General features: G+C 36.4%; 1 protein-coding gene across 4 annotated transcripts in view; it reads left to right on the top strand.

Moving 5' to 3' along the window:
* NCOR1 (nuclear receptor corepressor 1) overlaps positions 1–21,609 on the top strand; it is a gene marked incomplete at both ends in the record, with an annotated part of 128,770 nt that overhangs the window by 41,138 nt on the left and 66,023 nt on the right. For all 4 annotated transcript variants that reach the window (XM_084238642.1, XM_084238640.1, XM_084238641.1 and 1 more), the window contains 7 exons: positions 1,948–2,126; positions 2,632–2,686; positions 5,194–5,295; positions 11,760–11,884; positions 15,662–15,879; positions 18,591–18,653; positions 20,148–20,287. In XM_084238642.1, coding sequence (XP_084094768.1) covers positions 1,948–2,126; positions 2,632–2,686; positions 5,194–5,295; positions 11,760–11,884; positions 15,662–15,879; positions 18,591–18,653; positions 20,148–20,287 — 882 coding nt within the window. The remainder of the gene's footprint in view (positions 1–1,947; positions 2,127–2,631; positions 2,687–5,193; positions 5,296–11,759; positions 11,885–15,661; positions 15,880–18,590; positions 18,654–20,147; positions 20,288–21,609) is intronic.

The following is a 21,609-nucleotide window of genomic DNA, read 5'->3' on the forward strand; positions in this document are numbered from 1 at the left end:
GTGCTGGTGGGAACTCCAAAGGTGGTTTCTACCAAGATGAGCTTGGGAGAGAGAAATTAGTATTAATAAAAGAATAAATTTCAGTCCCTAACACTGAATCTTTTTAGCTATGTTCAAACTATTTCTTAAGATTGGTCTCAACGCCATTCACTATCTATTGGATTTTGCCAGTTTTGATTTTATAATATGATGTTTTAAAAATCTCTAAATTTCGAAGATCTCATTTGAATGTGGTGACCCCCTTAAGTAATAATCACAGACATTTATTATATTGCTATATAATTCAGAATTTGTGATCATAATCCATGCAATGAATACTAAAACTCTGTTAAATTTCTTTGCTTGCTTTTTGGCTCATTCCATTAAGGGGCATCTCTAAGCATCCAAAACTAGTGTCAGTTGATGTGATTTCAAGCTAGTGTTTGTCTAAACCAGACTTTGGTGTTCAGGAGGATTGAGAGTACTCCTTAAAATTAAAGACTTTGTAAAAACTTGTCTGTAAGTCCATATCTACTACTCTGAGGAAGAGTTTTAGGAAAAAGCCTAGCCTTATATTTGATTAAATGCTTGTAATTTTGGTAAAAAAAAAATGCATGCAAGTTTGTGTTTACAAGCTTCCTAAATCAAGCTTAGGGAAAAATTAATTACATAGATGAAATAAAGTTCTAGTTGAAATTCTAAAGCTAATAGTGTTAAATTTTTAATGGAAAGAATATGTTAGCAAGAAATATTTAATGCAAAAGTGAGTTTAGTTAATTTAAAATTTGCCTATTTTTCTAAAATGTTAATCCTTTGTAGCATTTAATTATATACTTAAAGAATTATTTATGCATACAAAAACTGGGGTACAGGCCAGACATGGGTGGGGGGTGAGAGGATTCACCAGAGACAGAGTAGGGAACAGAACAGGCAGATTGACTAAAATACACTGCTGAGGGGAGCAGCGGGCGAGTCAGGAGAGGTCTGCTATGTTATGTGGGTAGCTCCCTGGCCAGGGATCAAACTCATGCTACAGTGGCTGCAGATAGCTTCATAGGTTGCGTCTTAACCCCTTGCACCACCAGAGAGGCCCCTATATACTTTTTTAAAGTCACGGCTTCAATGGTCTTGACATTACTTTGTGTCTTTTAGTTCTAAAATTCCATTATCTAAAGTATCAGCTTCAGTTAAGTAGTGAGTTTTTCTCAAATTGTAGTGGATTATTAAATACATGCATATTCTGTCCATCTTAATTCATTCAATAGATAGTTATTTGAGGGCCTCCCTGGTGGCGCAGGCTGTTGAGCGCAGCTCTGTGAAGCTGTCCACAGCCTCTGCAGCACCGGTTCGATCCCATCCGACCAGGGAGATACCCACATGGCATAGCAGACCTCTCCTGTCTCGCCCGCTGCTCCCCTCAGTAGTGTATTTCAGTCAGTCTACCTGTTCTTTTTCCCGCTCTGTCCCTGGTGAATCCTCTCACCCTGCCACACATCTGGCCTGTACCCCGGTTCTTGTATGCATGGATAAGTAAATCTTTTAAAAAATAGATATTTACTTGATATATGAGTAATTACTATATGTTAGATGTTTTGTTATATATTACTATTGTCATTTAGCTACAAAGTTGCTTTTTAATTTTTTTTTTAAGATTGATTTATGCATACAAGAACTGGGGTGTAAGCCAGAAGTGCAGGGGAATGAGAGGATTCACCAGCAAGGGTGGGGGGCAGATGTACTGATATACACTGCTGAGGGGAGCAATGAGCAAGACAGGAGAGGTCTGCTATGCCATGTGGATTGCTCCCTGGCTGGCTGGCAGTGGCTGGTGCTAGCTTGATAGCGCTGTCTTTAACCCCTGCACCACCAGGGAGGCTCCATATTTGCTATTTTAGTGTATATTAAGACAGTTGGTCTGTGGGCCCTCTTCAAATATCTGTCTAAGAAATTCTATTTCTTTGTTTGCAGAATAATGAGAAACAAATGCGGCAGCTCTCTGTGATCCCACCTATGATGTTTGATGCGGAACAGAGACGGGTCAAATTCATTAACATGAATGGACTTATGGAAGATCCCATGAAGGTTTATAAAGATAGGCAGTTTATGAATGTTTGGACTGACCACGAGAAGGAAATCTTTAAGGACAAGTAATTTAAATTTTAAATTATGTTCTCATAGAAGCTTATATAAGTCAGCATGAAGTAGTGGCATTTACTTATAAATTGAATTGCTTACCCCAAAACTTAGCCTTGTTTTGGCATTTGATAGGATACTGTCAAAAGTATGGAATACAGATTTGATATGACCTTTCCATAAGCTTATAGGTGGCAATATAGGTAACAGATAAGAACTGGGATTTATAGAATCATGGTCAAGAGTGGTACCCAAACTTGAGTGGATGTCCAGTTCATGTGAGGGAGCTCTTTGGACAGTGCAGATTTCTGTGCTCTACCATCCACCATTCCAGCTAGTCTCTGGTGAAGGTGCTCGGAATCTGCCCTTAACAAACCTCCAATGATTCTGCAGTTGTTCCTCGGTGACATTTAGAAATCATTGGGAATTAGTCTGTGTATAATATTTCTATTCACAGATTTTTCTTTTTACTTCTTAATAAGGTTTTAAATTATTTTTTTGTTGTTGTTTTAAATTCAGGTTTATCCAGCATCCAAAAAACTTTGGACTGATTGCATCCTACTTGGAAAGGAAGGTAAGAAATTGCATTCAGAATGTTTATGGATTTATCAGAGTTTCTGCTTGAAATTCTCTTTCTTCTGCAGCTTTCTCTTTTTTAGTTTTATTGACTTGTCACTAGTTTACATAACTATTTTTGGGAGTACAACTTCATACCTCCATATGTAAATGTGCCACACTCTACCAAAGCTCCAGTTTCACAACCCTGTCATCTCCTCTCCCCTGTATTCTCTCCCTCTCCCCCATTTTCTGTTTTCCAGTATATTTATTAATATACTCTAAGAACTATTCTTGTTTTGCTGGTTTATTTTTTTATGTTCCACAAATGAGTGGGACCATCGATGATTTTCTTTCACTTTCTGACTTATTTAGCATAATCACAACATCCATCCCTTTTGTCCCAAAGGGCACTGTTTCATCTCTTTTAATAACTGAATAGTATTACCATGAGTATATATTTCACAATTTTTTTATCCAGTCATCTCTTGATGGGCTTTTAGATTGGTTCCATGTCTTGACTATTGTGAATAATGCTGTAATGAACATGGTAGTACATAAATCTTTTCACATTAATGTTTTGGTTATTGCTGGATCATATAGTATTTCAGTTTTTAGGTTTTTTGTTCGATCTCACACCATTTACCATAGAGGCTACACCAAATTACATTCCCACCAACAATGGATGAGTGTTCCTTTTTCAATCTTTACTCACATTGTTTCTAGTCTTTTTGATCTAAGCCATTTTCACACAGGTGAAGTGATATCTTACTATGGTTTTGATTTGCATTTTTTTATGTGCCTGTAGGGCCATCTGACTGTTTTCTTTGGAGAACTGTTTGTTTAGGTCTTTCCCCATTTTATGGTTGGGCTGTTTTTGTTGTGAATTGCATGAATTCTTTAATTATTTTGGGATTACCCTCTTGTCAGATATGTGGCTTGCAAATATTTTCTCTAGTCTATAGGTTGCTTTTTTATTTTTGTGATTTCTTTTCAGGAACATTTTTAGTTTGATATTTTACCATTTGTTTATTTTTGTTCAGGAGTGTGTCACCTATGTTTTGTTTTAATGTATTTTATGGCCTCAATATGTAGTGTTCCCAGTGCCATTGAAAGAGGCTTTCTTTTTTCCAGTATATGATCATGGTTCCTAAGTCAAAGATTAACTATCCATATTTGTGTGGGTTTATTTCTGGGCTCTGTAATGTGCCTTTGGTCTGTATTTCTGGCTTTATTCCAATACCATAGAGTTTTGATCAATATCACTTTGAAGTCAGGGCCATGATACCTTCATTTTCTTCTTTTCTCTCAGGATTGCTTTGGCGATTTGGGACCTTTGTGGTTCCATACAAATTTTGTGATTGATGTTCTGTTTCTTTGAAGAATGTCACTGAGATTTTGATAGGTATTGCATTGAATCTGTAAATTGCTTTAGGTATTGTGGCCATTTTAATGATGTATATTTTTCCAATCCATGAGCACAGGATATCTTTCCATTTCTTTGTCTTCTTTTGCTTCCTTATATAGCATCTTAACAGGTTTTATTGGATAATTCATTTGCTTCATTTGTTAAATTTATTCCTAGGTTTTTCATTTTTTTATGGACAACTTTAAATGGAATTGTTTCATCAACTGTCTTCTAATTCATTGTTAAGTGTATGTGAATGCAGCTGATTTTTGTGTGTTGGTTTTGTGTTCTGCCACTTTACTATATTCATTTATTATTTCTAGTTTTTTTGTGAAGTCTTTTGGATTTTCTATATATGTCATCTGCAAATAGTGATAGCTTCACTTTTTTTCTGGCTTGGATTCCTGTTATGTCTTTTTCTTGTCTAATTGCTCTGGCTTGGCCTTTCAATACTATGTTGAATAGTAGTGGTGACAATGGATGTCCATGTTTTGATCCTGATTTTTTGGGGAAATACTTTTGGTTTTGTTTTGAAATTTTTGTACTCTAATACATAGAAGTAGTTAGAATAGTTTTTGTTTATTTTTTTTGCAAAGGGCTTAATAGAGAAAGGACCTTCATGTGACTAATATATTACAGTTATATGTTAGCACATCTTAAGTATAGAACTCAGACTAGTTTTCATGTAAATAAAAAATGACCTGATAATTATATTTCTCTGAAAACAGTGCTTTTGAGCCTCATTAAATTTCTTATTAAAATATCACAATACTGATTTTCCCTGAATTTTTTTCACAATGGATTTAGTGTTTTGAGCAAAATATTTGAAGAGACATTTTGAAATATTTATGTGTATAGAGTCAGGAAATCTAGTTACTGGTTACTGAATGTATCTTTTACATAATTTGGATTAGGACAGCTATAATCATCCATTAATATAGTAGATGTAATGTATTTATTTTTGAGCCTAGATATGCCATAAAATGCTTACCATATGCATTTCTCTTAAATTTATACTAGAAAAAAAATTTTTACCAGAAATTTTCCTTGAAAGCGATAACATGGTTTTTAAATTTTTTTGTTTCATTGGATCCTCAATAAAATGTTTTTCTTTACAGAGTGTCCCTGATTGTGTTTTATATTATTATTTAACCAAGAAAAATGAGAATTATAAAGCCTTAGTGAGAAGGAATTACGGAAAACGCCGAGGAAGAAACCAGGTGTGTTTCATTATTGTATGGAAAGTTATTTCAGGATTGGTAAGGATATGAAAATGAAAAGTGATATAATAGGAGCTTTGGGCAGCAGTCCTTCTGTCCACCTGTGCCTGTGCTGGTGCTTATTTTTGCCAACTTTCTGTCCCTCCGCAGGGCAGCAGTCCTTCTGCCTGCCCGTGACCTGTACCAGGCACTGGCAGTACTGCACTGACTTCCTATAGCAGAGGCAGCTCTCTTTAAGGCCGCCTGTCAGTGACCATGCAGGCCTCTCTCTTAGCAAACCTGTCCCTTTCGGGGATGCCCTTTCTCTCCCTTTTGTTTATGCAAGTGTCTTTTATCTTCTCTCCCTTTTATAATAAACCTGCCCTTTTGGATATTAAAAATAAAAAGGAGCTTTGTACTTAATGTGTACTTTAGGGATTGCCATTTCTATTACATTAATTAGGGTATTACGAACTTGTTATGATTATTTTGAACTTTTTATATATAATGCTTTATAGCTTCTATTATGGCTATATTTTTTCTAGTGTAGTAAAATTAATGAGAAAAGTTTTACACTTCTGTCACCTAAATTGTGCTTTTCAATGTTAACAATAATAATGTGATTAAATGTGATACCCTTAAGACCTTAATATGCCATCATTACCAGTCCATTTATCCAAGAAGGAGTCATGTAGGATAAGGGAGAGAAATAAGGGGATTGTTTACTGAAGTATCTGGGGTCTAATTTTGTTTAAGATTAACTTCATTTTTGGAATTTAGTTTAATTTTTAAAAACACTTGACCTAAAAGAATAGCTTTTAAACACAATACAGTATGTTTTCGCAGTTGCATTTCAGTGCTTTCAAAGTTGTTTTCCCCCAAAATAGCTTATCAGCAGCTGTCATAGTTCAAGTATGTTTTCCCAGAGGATGCTGTGTAATGCCATTGCCCATTCCATTCCATACCCAGATGTAAGTCAATATGGAATTGCATGCATGGACTCTGAAAGCTGATGACAGCTTATTAGCATTCCCTAAGCTCTTTTGGTTTTCCCACACAGCCTTCCTTTCTTCCCTGAGGTGTCTTGGCCACCAAATACAGGTTCTTTGACATACTTCTATCATTATTCATAGTCTTAACCCTTTTTTGTGTTTTCTGGGTCATTATTTCCTACAGAACATTACTGTCTCACATGATTTGATGACGTTGTCTTAAGAAACAGTATTTCCTGGTCAAAAAATGTATAGGAGGTGTTTCATGAGTCAATTTTGTAAAATGCTATTAGTGATTGCATAAGCTGAAGTGACCTAACATGCGCTTTCAGTACATTGGTGAGGAGACCAGAAATAAGATTATAATGAGCTGAAGCGAGTAAGTGGCAATAGTACAAGTGTGCCCTTGTGTGTATGATTTGGTTAGAAAAGAGAAAAGAGCATTGGGTGGTGGGCTTATGAGGATCAGAAGGGAGAAAAAGAGCATGCTGATACGCTGATGGAAATGATCCTCTAGAGACAAAGAGATGATTGTAACAGTCCATAAAGATTTGCTAACTGAAGGGGAGAAAATTGAATGTTGGTAGTAAGGATCCTTCCACCAAAGGATCCAGGACCTTTTCCTCTGCTTCCCAGAGAGAAAATAGAGTCAAGGTTGTTTAACTATAGATGTTAGAACCTGTTAATATTTTGAACAAGTTTCAATTATAAATTTTTAATAATAGCTTTATTCCTAATTACAAAACCATATTTACAACTTTTATTTTTAGAAATTGTTTATCTTAAACATTTTTCAATGCCAGATGATACTAGAGGATAACCTATTATACTTCACCTTTGCCAGATTAGCAATCTGCTGCTTGTGATGGCAGAGAAGAGAGCTTTAATGGGATGTTTGGTGTGACAGGGAGTATCTGTTACTCTGAAACATTGCTTTTCTGTACAAATGTTATCTGGGACACCATTTCACTCCTCTTTTTGGCATATTTGCCCTTGCTAATTTCCAGTCATGTTAGTGTTTTCTTCTGAACATTTCATGCACTACCACTGTTAGCATGTCCCAGAGTATATTTATAGAAGTGAGGTTTTCCATATGCATGCTCATCTTCACCTGATCCTTAGTATGCCAGCCACCAGGTAAATTCAGTTGCCAACAATCTAGTCCTGACCACATTAGCTTTTATGTTTATTTGTTTATTTTTTTATATTTTTTTAAAGCTTTTATTTATTTATTTATACAAGAGCCAGGGTACAGGCCAGAGTCACGGGAGGGTGAGAGAATTCACCAGAGACAGAGTAGGGAACAGAACAGGCTGACTGACGAAATACACTGCTGAGGGGAGCAGCAAGCGCGACAGGAGAGGTCTGCTGCACCATGTAGGACCCTCGCTGGCTGGCCGGGATTGAACCGGCACTGCAGAGGCTGCGGACAGCTTCACAGCGCTGCGCTCAACCACATGCACCACCAGGGGAGGCCCCACATTAACTTTTAAGTTATTACCTTGAGTTTTTTAATCTGATTTTGTATTTATCTGGTTGTTTCTCAGAGCAAAAGGATCTTACTTCGTTTTAAAGTTGATGGGCATCATTTAACTTCCTCCTTTCCCAAATTCCCAGTGAAACAACCAGTTAGGAGGTTATTTTAATAATCCCATTGGCTTGGCCTAGGCTGTAGTGGGGCAGGTAGGAAGAAATGGTCAATTTCTGTGTATGGTTTTGAAGGTAAGACTAACTGGTTTTGTTGATGAATTGATTGGGGGGTAGTTGGCAGGAATCAAGAACAGTCATCAAAGATAACTGAAGTTTTGGCTGGTGGAGTTATTTATTTGGCTGGTGATAGGCATGACTGAAGGAGAGACAGAATTAACTTGCAAATTGGGATATGCTGAATTTCAGACACCTCTTAGATGTCTAAATGGAGATGTAAAATGGGTAGTTAGATATGTAAGTAGCATTTAGGGAAAAGATCTGGCTGGAAGATAAAGAATTTGCTGTATAGAAGAAATTTCCTAAAGACTTAAAGAGTTTAGTTACAAGTTAAGAATTTTTAAATCTGTGTGTCAACCCTTTGGATTTTACCCTGGTAGATATAGAGATCCAACTAATTTGAAAATCACTTTACTGCTTTATTATCCAATCAAGTTTGAATCAGTAGGACTTACCCAAGTAATCTAGAGGGATTATGGCGTATTCATTTCAAGACTTTGTAGGGTTCTTCTGAAGTTTATGTTCAGTACTTTCAATTTTAATTTATTTACTTCCCCTCCAATCTCTTACTCATGGAGAGTAAGTTTTATTCAGATATATACTGTTGACTGAGATACTCTAAATTTGTGACTTTTAATTTGTTCCCATAAATGGTACTGCTTATTTCTTACTCTGAAAATGAGTTTTAATCATAGGGAAATGGGACAGATAATCATATTTTTTTGAAATTGCGTTCAAAGATTGTTGTTGACAAAAGTCTTAACTCTTCTTTCAAAATTCTGTTACTGCCCAAACTAATTTTATAGTTCAACTCATTAGTGTCACATTATGAGAGTGAGTGTGGTTATTTATAAATTTTAGTTCAAGCCATGAATACACCTCAAAGATTGGAAGCTAAAAACTACTCTTCAGCATTAGAAGCTGGGAGCTACAATTAGAAATAACATGCCAAGAAGTAATTTGATTCTGTGTACATTTTTGTTAGCATTTGTTCTTTTTTCCCCAGCATAAGCTTACAATAATAAACCTGTCACTATTAGATAGTACTACTATAATATCTGCTAGCAGTCTACAATAAAGCAAGTCATTGTTTTGAAACCACATTCTTCATTTCCAAGTATTTGATTATTTTTCATAAGAATTTGTGCTTTTTTATGTTGAGAGCATCTTCTCCTTTAAATATATCAGTTTTTATTCCCCAAAGTATTTAGAAAGCATATGGTTATGTAATTACAGTAACTTTGAAGTTGCAAGAGTTTCTGACTAAACTGGTAGACACTAGGTAGAAAGAATGTTTTAGGAGGATTAAAAAATTGAATATAATGGAAAGAACTTTAGAACCAAGAATGCTTTGCCTTTTTGTATCTTTGTATCCCTAAATGTTATTCCTTCACTTGGTGAACCTTGGTTTCCAGAACGGTGAGAGTAGGGGCAGTAAAATTCATCTTGCAGAGTGAACATGAGAGATACTTATATGTGTAAAATCCTTGGAGTGTGGTGTCAGGCACATAGGAGAGTGCCTCCCAAATGGTAGCAGTTGTTACCTCTGTTGCCTTCATGATGGTATTTTTTGGTGATTGACAGCTTTTACTCTTCAGGAAAGTAAGTAGTCTCAAATTCAAGTGGTTTAAAGACATTACTTATTAATAAATTTTGATAAGATAGGCAGGAGAGACTTCTGTTGCCTGAAGTGCTTTTTAACCAAAAACACCCAGTGGCTGAATAGTTCTTCATTCTTTCTGCCCTCTGTACATTTTAAGTTAACCATAGCTGCTTATTCTTTAAAAATTTAGTCATATCATTTATTACCAGCATCATTGTCTGCTGAATGGAAATTAATTTGTCACTAAAGATTTGTGCATTTTAACAAATATAAGCAGAATGTGTGTGTTAGATATACATTTAGATACAGTACTAATAAATATAAGCAGAAACTATTATTGATCTTGTCATAAAGGATCCTGCTGAAATTAACCCTGTCCTTCATTTATCATTATGAAATGTTTCATGTTATGAGAAACTCCCTAACAGAATAAAACTTTTTTTTTTTTTTTTGACTCAAATGTAAGGCTTCAGAAGGGAGGAACCTGATAAAAAGCTATCTTGGGAATGCCTATGTCTAGTAGTGTACCTTTAGAAGAATTTCCTTTGTTCTACTCAACTTCTAATCCATAAGTCCTGCTAACAGGGTTGAGGTACATAAATTAGTAACCTCCATCCTAGAAGATGGGGATTGGCACTTTTTGATACAGACATGCTTTAAATAAAAGCAATTACACTCTGATTGCTGCTGACTGCACTCTCTAGCCTCCCTGCCCCTTTCTCCCCTGGATGCTACCTAGTCAGTGTGAGTGCCACTGGGAGATGAGTAAGAGGTTCTGTTCCAGAGCTGTTCTGCTCTTTCCTTCCCATTGACTGGCTTAAGCAGGTGCTCCAACTGCTTCTTGGTCGTCTCACTAGGGAAGAACTCGAAGTCAGCTGTTGCCTGGATTTGAAACAGCAGGGAATGTTTGGGATTACATACTTACCTCAGTGTTTCTACATTAGAAGTAGAAAAGTATTAGGGAAATAAGATTAAATGTATTGTCCAAGTATAAAGAAATAGTAAATCTCATACCTTCAACTGAGTTGATACTTTCCCATCATTTCTTAGGACTTTAAACCATTTTCTGGGTTACGCAGTTCACTTGCAAAGCAAAGAGCCAAGTTTGTTGTTGGTATGTGATCTTGTTGATTCAGAATGACAGATGGGTGCTATAGTTGTGGAAGTATGTAGGGTGAGGTTATTGGCATTTGAATTGGTTCTTGTGACTACTGTGGTATACTAGTAATCAGACTGAATGAAGTTAAAACTTCCAATTATAAAGCATGCCTTGTCATGGCTGGAGAGTGTACATTTGAAAATCTTCTCGATTTCTTAGTTTTCTGTAGTAATAATAAATACTCAAAAGAAAAGGAAACTGGGAGCTAGGAAGGATGAGAAATTGGGACGGTCAGATAAAGTGAGAAAAAGAATCATGGTATTAAAATGATTTATCAAAAGGTCACAGTGGAATAGATGTTGATGGACTGTGAAAATTTCATAGAATAAAGGGATAAAAGTTCAAGATGAGGACGTAAAGCAAGATTGGCAACAGTGAAAATGTAGGATGATAGAGGCGTGGGTGGTGGTGATGGAGAGAAGATGTTCTGATATCAGAATCTTGGAGGTGAGGTAGTGCCCACTGAGTGATGAGGACACTGCTTCACTTGTGGGGAATTTAATGGGCATGACCTTAAAGTATTTCAAGTGCAGAATATCATATTGCTATAAAAGTCATTGAGATGCATTTTGAGATCCTAAAAATAATAGCAAGGATAATGTCCCATGTGATGAGATCTGTGCATTATTAGGGAGTATTTGAGAAGTCAATCTATAACTCCAAAAGAGAAAGAAATGTATCACAGGTTTTGTGAAAAATGGTAAAGTATTTTGAAAACATTTGAAGTGATCATTAAATAATAAAAGAGAGAACCAATTTGAGATTTCAGATTTCTAAGTGAAATCTTAACATTTTCATTTCTGATGGGTCCAAACTGAGAATTTTTATGTGTATGTGTGTGACTTCTTAAGCCATACATATAAACAGTAAATAACATTAGACTAATACATGGCCTCTAGTTACACTATACTTGATTAATACATTAATCATTAAAAGATTTTTCCCATATTATAATTCATCATCACAACTTGAGGAGCTATTTCTTTTACCTTTGAGTTTTGCTAATGTTGGTTCCTTCTAGCAGCAAATTGCCCGACCCTCACAAGAAGAAAAAGTAGAAGAAAAAGAAGAAGATAAAGCAGAAAAAACAGAAAAAAAAGAAGAGGAAAAAAAAGATGAAGAAGATAAGGATGAGAAGGAAGACTCTAAGTGAGTTAAATAGAGTTCAATATGAATAATTAAATATTAGTTTTTTTAAAAAAAGGAGTTTGAAACTACTGGTGTTATAACATTAAAAAAAAAGAGTCAATGGAATATGTGCTTTGACTCTCTCATAGTTAATTGATATAACTAAGGATTTGAATATTCTAGTAAATATAGCTTTTGGATTAGTGAACTTACTTGCCAGACATGGGATATTAATTTTCAGACAGGATAAACTATAATAATAAACAATTATCACTAAGAGATACAGAGTATAATTTAATCTTTGATTTGGAAGATACCTCCAGATTTGTTTTTGAATCTCAGGATTATACATCTGTGTAAATATGCTGACAAATGATTTTTTATATAATGCCTGATATTCCAGTTTTATTGATTTTATTTATAATATAAAATAGAGTTCCTAGTTTGTGGTTTTTGTTGTTTTTTTTTTTTCCTGGTTATAAAAGTAATTTTGTTCAATATAGAAAATCAGGAAAAGAACACAAAATATAATGAATTGACCTGATTCTGCCTCTCAGACACAGCTACTATTTATGTCTTTGTGTGCATATTGGGGCAGAGTAGGGTAGGGGCCTTAGCAGCTGCATTGATTGTTTTCCCTCCAAAGATCAGCTTTGTTGAGGCATAGTTTATGTCAAATAAAATTTACCAGTATTAAATGTATATGTTAATACATTCAGATAAGTTATATGTACTCATGTAACCATTTCCACTGTTGTGATGTAGAATGTTTCTATCATCCCAGAAGGTTCCTTTGTAGTTTTCTTCTCCCCATTACAATGTCTGGCAACTACCAATCTGTTTTACTTATCTAGAATGTCATATAAATAGAATCATAGAGTATGTAATTATCCTTGTGTTGTTTCTGCAGTCGTCTTGGAAAGTTTGAAGGTTTATCTAGCTTTGTGGCAACTGAAACATTTGCCATAGTTCTTAAAGATTTGGATACTCATGGCATTCTAAGTATTTCAGGAAGATACTTATTGTAAAAGATTTTTTTTTTTTTCTTTCAGATGTTCAGGTATTTATACTCCCATGTGGTCAGTGGTTCTACTCATATGGAGTTATTATATCTAATTCATTTAGCAGTCATTCAGTACTGATGTGAACTATGAGTTTTGTAGAGGATGCAAAATAGATAATATATGTACTATTCTCAGTAGTTGGTGAGTTTATGGGAGAAATTAAGCAAGGCACAAATACCCTTTAAGACAAGAAAAAATTTGAAAGAAATGAGCAGAACCAATAAAGTATGTTGGGAGATTGAGAAGAGGTCAAGGTTGATTCTGTATAACTTGGAGCATTTTATGCAGGAACTAGTGGTTAATGTTAGTGGCAGAACACTGGAAACTTCATGAACAGATATGCTGGGTTTTTAAAAATTAATTAATTTATTTATACAAGCACTGAGTACAGTCAGAAGCGCGGGAGGGTGAGAGAATTCACCAGAGCCAGAGCAAGGAACAGAACAGGCAGACTGATGAAGTACACTGCTGAGGGGAGCAGCGGGTGCGGCAGGAGATGTCTATGTGCCATATGGGACCCTCTGGCGGCTGGGGATCGAACCAGCGCTGCAGAGTCTGCGGGCAGCTTCACAGCCCAGCGCTCAACCGCTGCGGAGGCTCCGACAGAATGCTGTTTTGAGAAATGTCAGGTCAGATAATGGCTTTATTACACTAGAACATAGGTGCCTGAAAAAGAAAAGTAGACGCAAATTGGGTTAGATTATGTGACTTAATAAAAATGAAAATATAGTTTTCTTTCAGGAAGCTCAGGGTGTCTTCTTGAGTATAGTATGGGGTTAGAATGGATGGTTTATTGCCAAAGTTCTTCTGTGAGAAAATTGCTTTATTAGCAGTATAGAATCTATGAGTTAGAGATTTAAGAGTCAGGGAGTCTGTTATAAAGGATAGATTAGGATACTAAGGCACTGAATAATATAGTATAGAAGAAATAGACGTGATAGAATTTGTAGGAAAAATATTACTGAGATGAAACTTGTTATTAAATAATATATAGCAAGGAAGGAAAGGGAGCAAGCTAGAGATGATTTCAGACTGTAAGCGTGAGTGACTAGGAACATGGTAGTACTACTTAGAAAATGAGGTGGAGCAAGAAGCAAGGGTATGAGGATGAATATATTTTGTATTTGTTGCATTTGTGTTGATGAGAAATCCAATTGACTATTCCAGCGGGTATTTGGGAAGATAAGTCTGGTTCTTAGGAAATGGAGAATGAGTGTAGAGGTAAAGATTTGAAGTCATCCCAGTAGAGTTCATAACCTCATAGAGGTAAATAGGTAGCCTCACAGAGCTCTAAGGCCTGGGTAGAGCCTTAGTAAATTTCTGTATTAAAAGATGAGAGAAAAAAGTCAATTCCCAGAAGGAGAGCCAGAATAGCAGTATGGGTGTTAGGAAAGTGTGAAATCCTAAAAAAAGCTAAGTTGAGAAGGCTATAAAAAGAGCTGTCCACAATGTAAGTTGCAGCAGAAAGATTAATGTGATGAGAATTGAGAAAAGATTATTTGATTTTGTTGTTTATAAATCATTTGAATTCTGACTAAACATCTTTAATAGGAAACTATTCTCTTTGGTAAGAGAACAGAGAAGTGAAGGGAGAGAACTACTTAATAACTTCAAGGGTACTTCAGGACTGAAGGGAGGAAAATTCTTGGTTTTTTTTTTTTTTTCTTCTTATTTTGGGGACAAACGTGTAACGTGGTAAGTGAACCATAACAGGTCTTTTACTTGTAAGTAAAATTTGAGAAAAAAAAAAATACCTTCCAAGAAGCAAGAATAATTGAGTCTTTGACTATTACCAGCTATGTATTCATACACAGAAATGTACATTAAGCACCTTGATTATAAATATGCTAGGGGATAAGTAGTACAGAGAATGGTCTTCCAGTATTATTTGTAATACTATTACTATTAGTGGTAACTACCATCTGTTGGGTTTTCCCTAAGTGCCCGAGACTATGATAAATACTTTAGACCTAAGGGAGGTTTAACCTTAATCATAGCATACACGTATGATTTCATGTCCCAGTCACTGTTCTGAGCATTTTGTATAAATTAGCTCCTTTAAGCCTTGCAACAGCCCTAAAAATATATTATTATCCTCATTTTGCAGAAGAGAAAACTGATACTCAGGAAGGTAAGGCAGCTTGTCCAAGGTTCTCATGGCCTAGTAAATCACAGTAACACAGACCTGGCTCCAGAGGTTATTCTTCTAATTATTAGGTCAGATTGCCCTGTTTGCATGTAATTAGTACCAGAATTAGAATGTTGAACCTGATTTCAATAAAAACGATACTGTAGATCATTACTACATAAGGCATCTGCCTTGGAGACCATCTGTTGAGCTTCTTCATTTCACTGAGGAGAAAATATATGTCAATGCAAGTCAAGAAATCCATTCTCCTGCCTTTTAATATACCCTACTGCCTCTGGATTGCAGAGAGGATCTAATGGGTTTTCTGCTGTATTTGTTACTTCCTCATAGAATATTCTGGCTCTCAGATCACTTAATTTGAACTTTGTTCAGATAAGAGTCCATTAATATATACAACAGACTTTTGTGAAATAATTTGAGTCATTCAGAGTTCTTCAAAATTGGGACATGACAAGATTTTTTGTAAATTTTGATTGAACTAACAGATTGGGTAGTTTTATTCAGTTTCTATTTAAAGAATTTTCAAAGCTAGAATCTTCGTATACTTTTAAATTACACAAAATCTTTATTCACTTTTGTTTCCAGAGAAAACACCAAGGAAAAGGACAAGACAGAAGGTACAGTAGAAGAAACTGAGGAGAGAGAACAGGCTACACCACGGGGACGAAAGACGGCCAATAGTCAGGGCCGCCGAAAGGGCCGGATAACCAGGTCCATGACAAATGAAGCTGCAGCGGCCAGTGCTGCAGCTGCCGCAGCCACTGAAGACCCCCCACCACCTTTGCCACCACCACCAGAACCTAGTGAGTGGATGAGATTGGAGGGAACAGGCTGTGGTTTTGTTGGAATTCTGTTTCAGTATTAGGAGAGAGCCGGAGGAATCTCTCTAATGTTGACAACCTAGAAATAATGCAAAATAGTAAAGGCCCCAAAGCCTGCTACAAGTCTAAAGCATCTTCCAGTGGGGAACCACAGAAAAGGGTCACAAACAACCGGACAAGCCCGGAAGGAAAAGAGCAAAATCAACATCAAGATAAAAGCTGCCATTGTCACCTCCCCACAGGTCTCACCCACATTTGTGTCACCCAGTCCACGACCAAAAGACAAGCGCAGTTTCTTTACGTGTCTCTAGGCTCCATGCGCCTCCTCCAGGTCTCCTTCTGGCTCCATCCTGCTCCTTCCTTCCTCAGTCTCTTCTGCAGCTTCTCCTCTTCCTGCTCAGCTCCACCCTCCCTTGGGTGGGGCAGGGAACCTCCCCCTTTCCTGGGGACCACCCTGTTACATGACCTTTCATATCAAAAGAGTATGATTTTTTTTAAAAGATATATTTATTTATTTATATAAGCACTGGACATAGTAGGAAGCACGGGAAGGTGAGAGAATTCACCAGAGCCAGAGTGGGGAGCAGAACAGGCAGACTGATGAAGTACACTGCTGAGGGGAGCAGCAGGCGCTGCAGGAGAGGTCTGTCGCGCCATGTGGGACCCTCACCGATGGCCGGGGATCGAACAGGAGCTGTAGAGGCTGCAGGCAGCTTCTCAGCCCAGCGCTCAACCGCTGCGCCACCAGGGGAGGCCCTAGTATGATTTTTTTTAAATGATTTTTTTAAAAAAGATTTATTTATACAAGAACTGGGGTACAGAGAGGGTGAGAGGACTCACCAGAGACAGAGCAGGGAGCAGAACGGGCAGAATGACCAAAATACACTGCTGAGGGGAGCAGTAGTTGAGATAGGAGAGGTCTGCTGTGCCATGTGGGTATCTCTGCGGTCAGCAGGAATTGAACTGGCACCACAGAGGCTGTGGACAGCTTCACAGAGCTGCGCTCAACCACCTGTGCCACCAGGGAGGCCCAAAATAGTATGATTTTTATATCAAATTCTTTTGGAAAAAACATCAGCCCCATTATTACTATCCTAATGTAGCTATTTTTCTTTTCTTTTACTCAGTTGTAAATACTTAGTTTTCTGATGTTTTAACTTTATATATATCATATGTATTTTCTAGTTTCCAAGTAATCTTCATTTTGAGTTTTTGATGACTGTGTAATGTTGGCATGGTGTTCCTGAGCATCATGTTTTGAACCCTTCCCTATTGCTGAATGAATAGGCTGTCCCTCTCCTCCTTTTAAACTAGTGTAGCTAGCATTATAATAAAAAAAATAATTTTTTAATTCACATATCATTTTCTTCCTGTTAAATAATTTTTTGTAGGAATAAATTCTTAGACAAGGGAAGATTTCTCCCCTCTGTTGCTAAATATTATCTCATTAGTTTATAAAAGGATTATGTTAATGGGTACCACCATTGCTGTTCACTGACACCAATTTTATCATAATGTGAATTATGAAAGAAAATATAAGTTCTAGGAATGGCAATAATGATGTGAGGGAAATAACTGGACAAGAGGATGGGGGCAGATCATGATGGGCTTTGTTATAACTATATCCTACTTTGCTTACAAGTAGGGAGCCTGCAAAGGTTTTTAAATAGAAGAAAGCTATGATTAGATTGGTGTTTTGGAAGGACAACTGTGGTAACAGTTGTGGAGGTCAGGTAAGAGAGAGTAAAGGCTGGAGAGAGAGAGGGATCATTTGGAAGGGTCCAGGCAAGTAGAGGGTAGATTCAGATTAGAATTGATACACATTATTGGGAGTGGGTGGTAAATGAGAGAAAGAATTAAAAAATGAAGCATCTTGGGCCTCCCCGGTGGCGCAGCGGTTGAGCGCTGGGTTGCGAAGCTGCCCGCGGCCTCTGCGGCGCCAGCTCGATCCCCGGCTGCTCCCCGGCCACCGGAGGAGGGTCCCACATGGCGCGCAGACCTCTCCTGCCGCCCGCTGCTCCCCTCAGCAGTGTACTTCGGTCCTTCTGCCTGCTCTGCTCCCTGCTCTGGCTCTGGTGAATTCTCTCGCCCTCCCGTGCTTCTGACTGTACCCAGTGCATGTATAAACAAAACAAACAAACAAATAAATAAATAAAAAACATGCCTCTATTTAAAAAAAAAAATGAAGCATCTTGTTGATAATTCAAGTGACTTGGTGATGGTCTTACTATTAATTAAGAAGGGGAGTATAGTAGGAGCTCATTTCAGGCCCAGTAGTGTTCAGTATTGATCCATCTGTGCATATCAGCCCTTATGAACATAAACATTTTTAGGAGTTAGGAGGAGATGGGGGTTCAGAAAATGGGAGAGAAGTGTGCGTATCTAGGAGGAATGGAACCCTAAGAGGGACTTCTTAGAAAATACTCAAGCTATTCCAACATGTAGACATAGGTGGGTATTTAAGGATCCTTGAAAAAGATCATAACACTGAGAATTGTTGAATTTACCCTTTTAGTTTGCTGGGGAAGGAGGTTAATATCCTGTTCCCATAGTTTTTTTTCATGAAGTGTTTTTTACAGGCTTTGCCTCAGATAAATAGGTTAAAGATTTTATGACTGGTACCATATAATCTATGAAGGAAGAATTTAACTTAGTTTTCCCCTGCCTTACTGGATTCTTTCTCTTTATTTCAGTTTCTACGGAGCCTGTAGAAACCTCTCGATGGACAGAAGAAGAAATGGAAGTTGCTAAAAAAGGTAAATGATAGTTCAGCTTCTTTACATTTGTATAGGGTTATTAGTGATGAATGAGATGGAGCTGTTGTTTTTTTTTTTTAAATTGTAAAAAAATACATTCTTCCACAGTGGTAAATTGAATTTTAGAAGTAAATTTAAGAGTTCTTTTTGATGATGTGTTCCCCTATAAGTTATTCCAGTATGCCTTAAGAGACCCCTTTTTATTTTGAATGTCACTTTGAGAATATAGGCTCTTCTATCCTATGTGTATATATATAGCCTACATAAAGTTACTCTGGAACTTTATGAATCTTGTATTTCTCTGTTGTTGTTTATTAATGTTGTTTATTTTGAAATTGAAGTAAAATTTCTAATATAATTGATTTATAAATTAAAAATTTATCTTTTAAAGTAAAATTAGTGGAGGGGTGTTAAATATTTACCTTGTAGTTCTAAAGAAAAATTTTTGTAAATATCTTGACCTTTTAGTGACATATTTTAGATTTATTTTTATTTAGTAGGTGGAGAATAATACATTTAAGTATCAAATAAGTCAACTTTGCCAAAACTATGGCAGTTGAAAGTGTTCTGTCTTCAAATTATTTTTATTTGAAGTTAATTTGCCATGACTAGCAAATTTATTATTTACCATGATTACATGAATAACTTTTTAAGATTCACATTTTTTCTCATCTGGTCATAAAAATGTCATGGTGATTGGATAAGTAGATGTTAACTGTATTATAATCTTTTTTTCGGCAGCTATACCTGCATGTGACTGTTAAGTCACTTAAACAGTGTTTAGACACTACTCTTCATTTCTTATTCATATATTAGAAAGGATTTGGAAGTAATACTCCATCTCTGTCATTGATAGGGAGCTACTTGTATTAACCTTGAAAAACGGATGTCTTCCTCCAAAATGTTAAACTGGTAGTGAACATTCCTACCTGTGTGCACTTGTATCTAAAGTATAGTTTTTGTATATATCTCTCTCTGTGTTTATGAATTTATATACCCGTATTCCTTGTACTTACATATGTGTGTGCATACATGCATTTTTTGGTTAAAGAAGTGTAAAATTGCTTGATTGCAAATAGACATGCATTTTACAGAGTTATATATACATATATATATTTACTTTGTGTTAATGACATATTGATTACTTTATTAAGTTGTTGTGATACATTGTCTCCAAAGATAGATGTAGTTTATCACTCAATTTAAAAAGTGTTTGACCTATTACTGTGTATCCAACACTGGCCTGCTGAGAGATACACAATAAAGATAAGATTGAACTTTTCCATTGATAAGTATTTTTTAAATTTGGGTGGCAAATAGAACTGTCAGTGAGTTTGTATATCAGTAAGTATTTCTGTAAGTATTTTAGTATATCAGTAAATTATTGAGAGCACAGTGTTAATGATTGTGAATACAGTAATTGATTTTATTTTTCCTCTTGTTTGCTTATCAGGTGACTATACAATTAATGTTTGGTCTGTTTTCAAAATACAGGTTTAGTAGAACATGGTCGTAACTGGGCAGCAATTGCCAAAATGGTGGGAACAAAGAGTGAAGCTCAATGTAAAAATTTCTACTTTAACTATAAACGGCGGCACAATCTTGACAACCTCTTGCAGCAGCATAAGCAGAAAGTGAGTATATGAGAGATGGTGAACCTATTTATAGGTTTTTGTTTTTTTAACATTTTAAAGACAGGATTATTAGGAAAAGGAAAAAGAAAAAAGAGACACTTGCATAGACACAGGTGGGAAGAGAACTGCTTTGCAAAGGGAAAAGGTTTGTGAAAAGAAATGACTGGATAGTCACAGGAAGGCAGGAGAGCTGTTATTAAGTGTATTTTTTGGGGGGAGGGGTAGATGAAATTGAAAAGATTGGTTTTGAGAGAAACATTGTTGTATTTTTTTATTAATTGTATTTTCCTATAAAGGGTGTGCTTGTTTCTTTGCACAGGTTGACTAGTTCTCTGTTTACTGACCAAGGAGTGCAGTTTTTACTTGAATAATGGGAATCCAGTGACTTTGAATTAATGTAGACTGGTTTTGAAAAATACAATCAATTCTATTGTACATGTTGAATAAGTTGATTTGTTATATTAAAAAGATTTTTGTTTTCAGAAAGATTCCTTGGGATAAATATTAAAAGCCAGAAAGTTTAAGATTGTTGAAAAGTGTTTAACATGGGAGTTCCAATATTCTAAAAGTCCATGATTAAAAGAGGTTAAAACTATTTTTATGAAAATGTCCTTTACTTTTTCCCACCGCATTGACATTTGCATTGATGATGTCAAAGCAATATTGGCTGAAAGTGCTAAATGCCTTAGCATGAATCATAGTAGGTTCCCACTGTGCTAACTACCTAATATATTCTTCATCTCCAAGCATGAATCATAGTGGGGTACCATTTTGCTAACTGTGAATTTGTTCTTCATCTTCAGGTGCAGGTTTTTTTTTTTTTTTTTTTTTTTAATGCCAGTTTCATTTAAGAATGTCCTTAATGAAGCAAGATTTAGCTTTACTGGGCCTCCCCGGTGGCGCAGCGGTTGAGTGCTGGGTTGAAAAGCTGCCCGCAGCCTCTGCAGCACCGGTTCAATCCCCAGCTGCTCCCCGGCCACTGGAGGAGGTTCCCACATGGCGCGCAGACCTATCCTCCTGCTCGCTGCTCCCCTCTGCAGTGCACTTAAGTCTGCCTGCTCTGCTCCCCGCTCTGGCTCTGATGAATACTCTCACCCTCCTGCGCTTCTGACTGTACCCAGTGCTTGTATAAATAAATAAAAATAAATCTTTAAAAAAAAAAAAGAGTTAGCTTTACTATATCTTAATCCTTGAGTATATTTCATCATATATGTGACCAAGTGCAAAGTCTGCCTAAAGCCCTTCTGCTGTACACCAAGTATGGTGGTTCTTTCAAGCACTTTTGCAATTATCTTGAGTTCCAAGCTGACCTCCATCTTTTC

This window comes from Talpa europaea (genome assembly GCF_964194135.1).
Source record: "Talpa europaea genome assembly, chromosome: 7".
NCBI classification, from domain to species: Eukaryota; Metazoa; Chordata; class Mammalia; order Eulipotyphla; family Talpidae; genus Talpa; species Talpa europaea.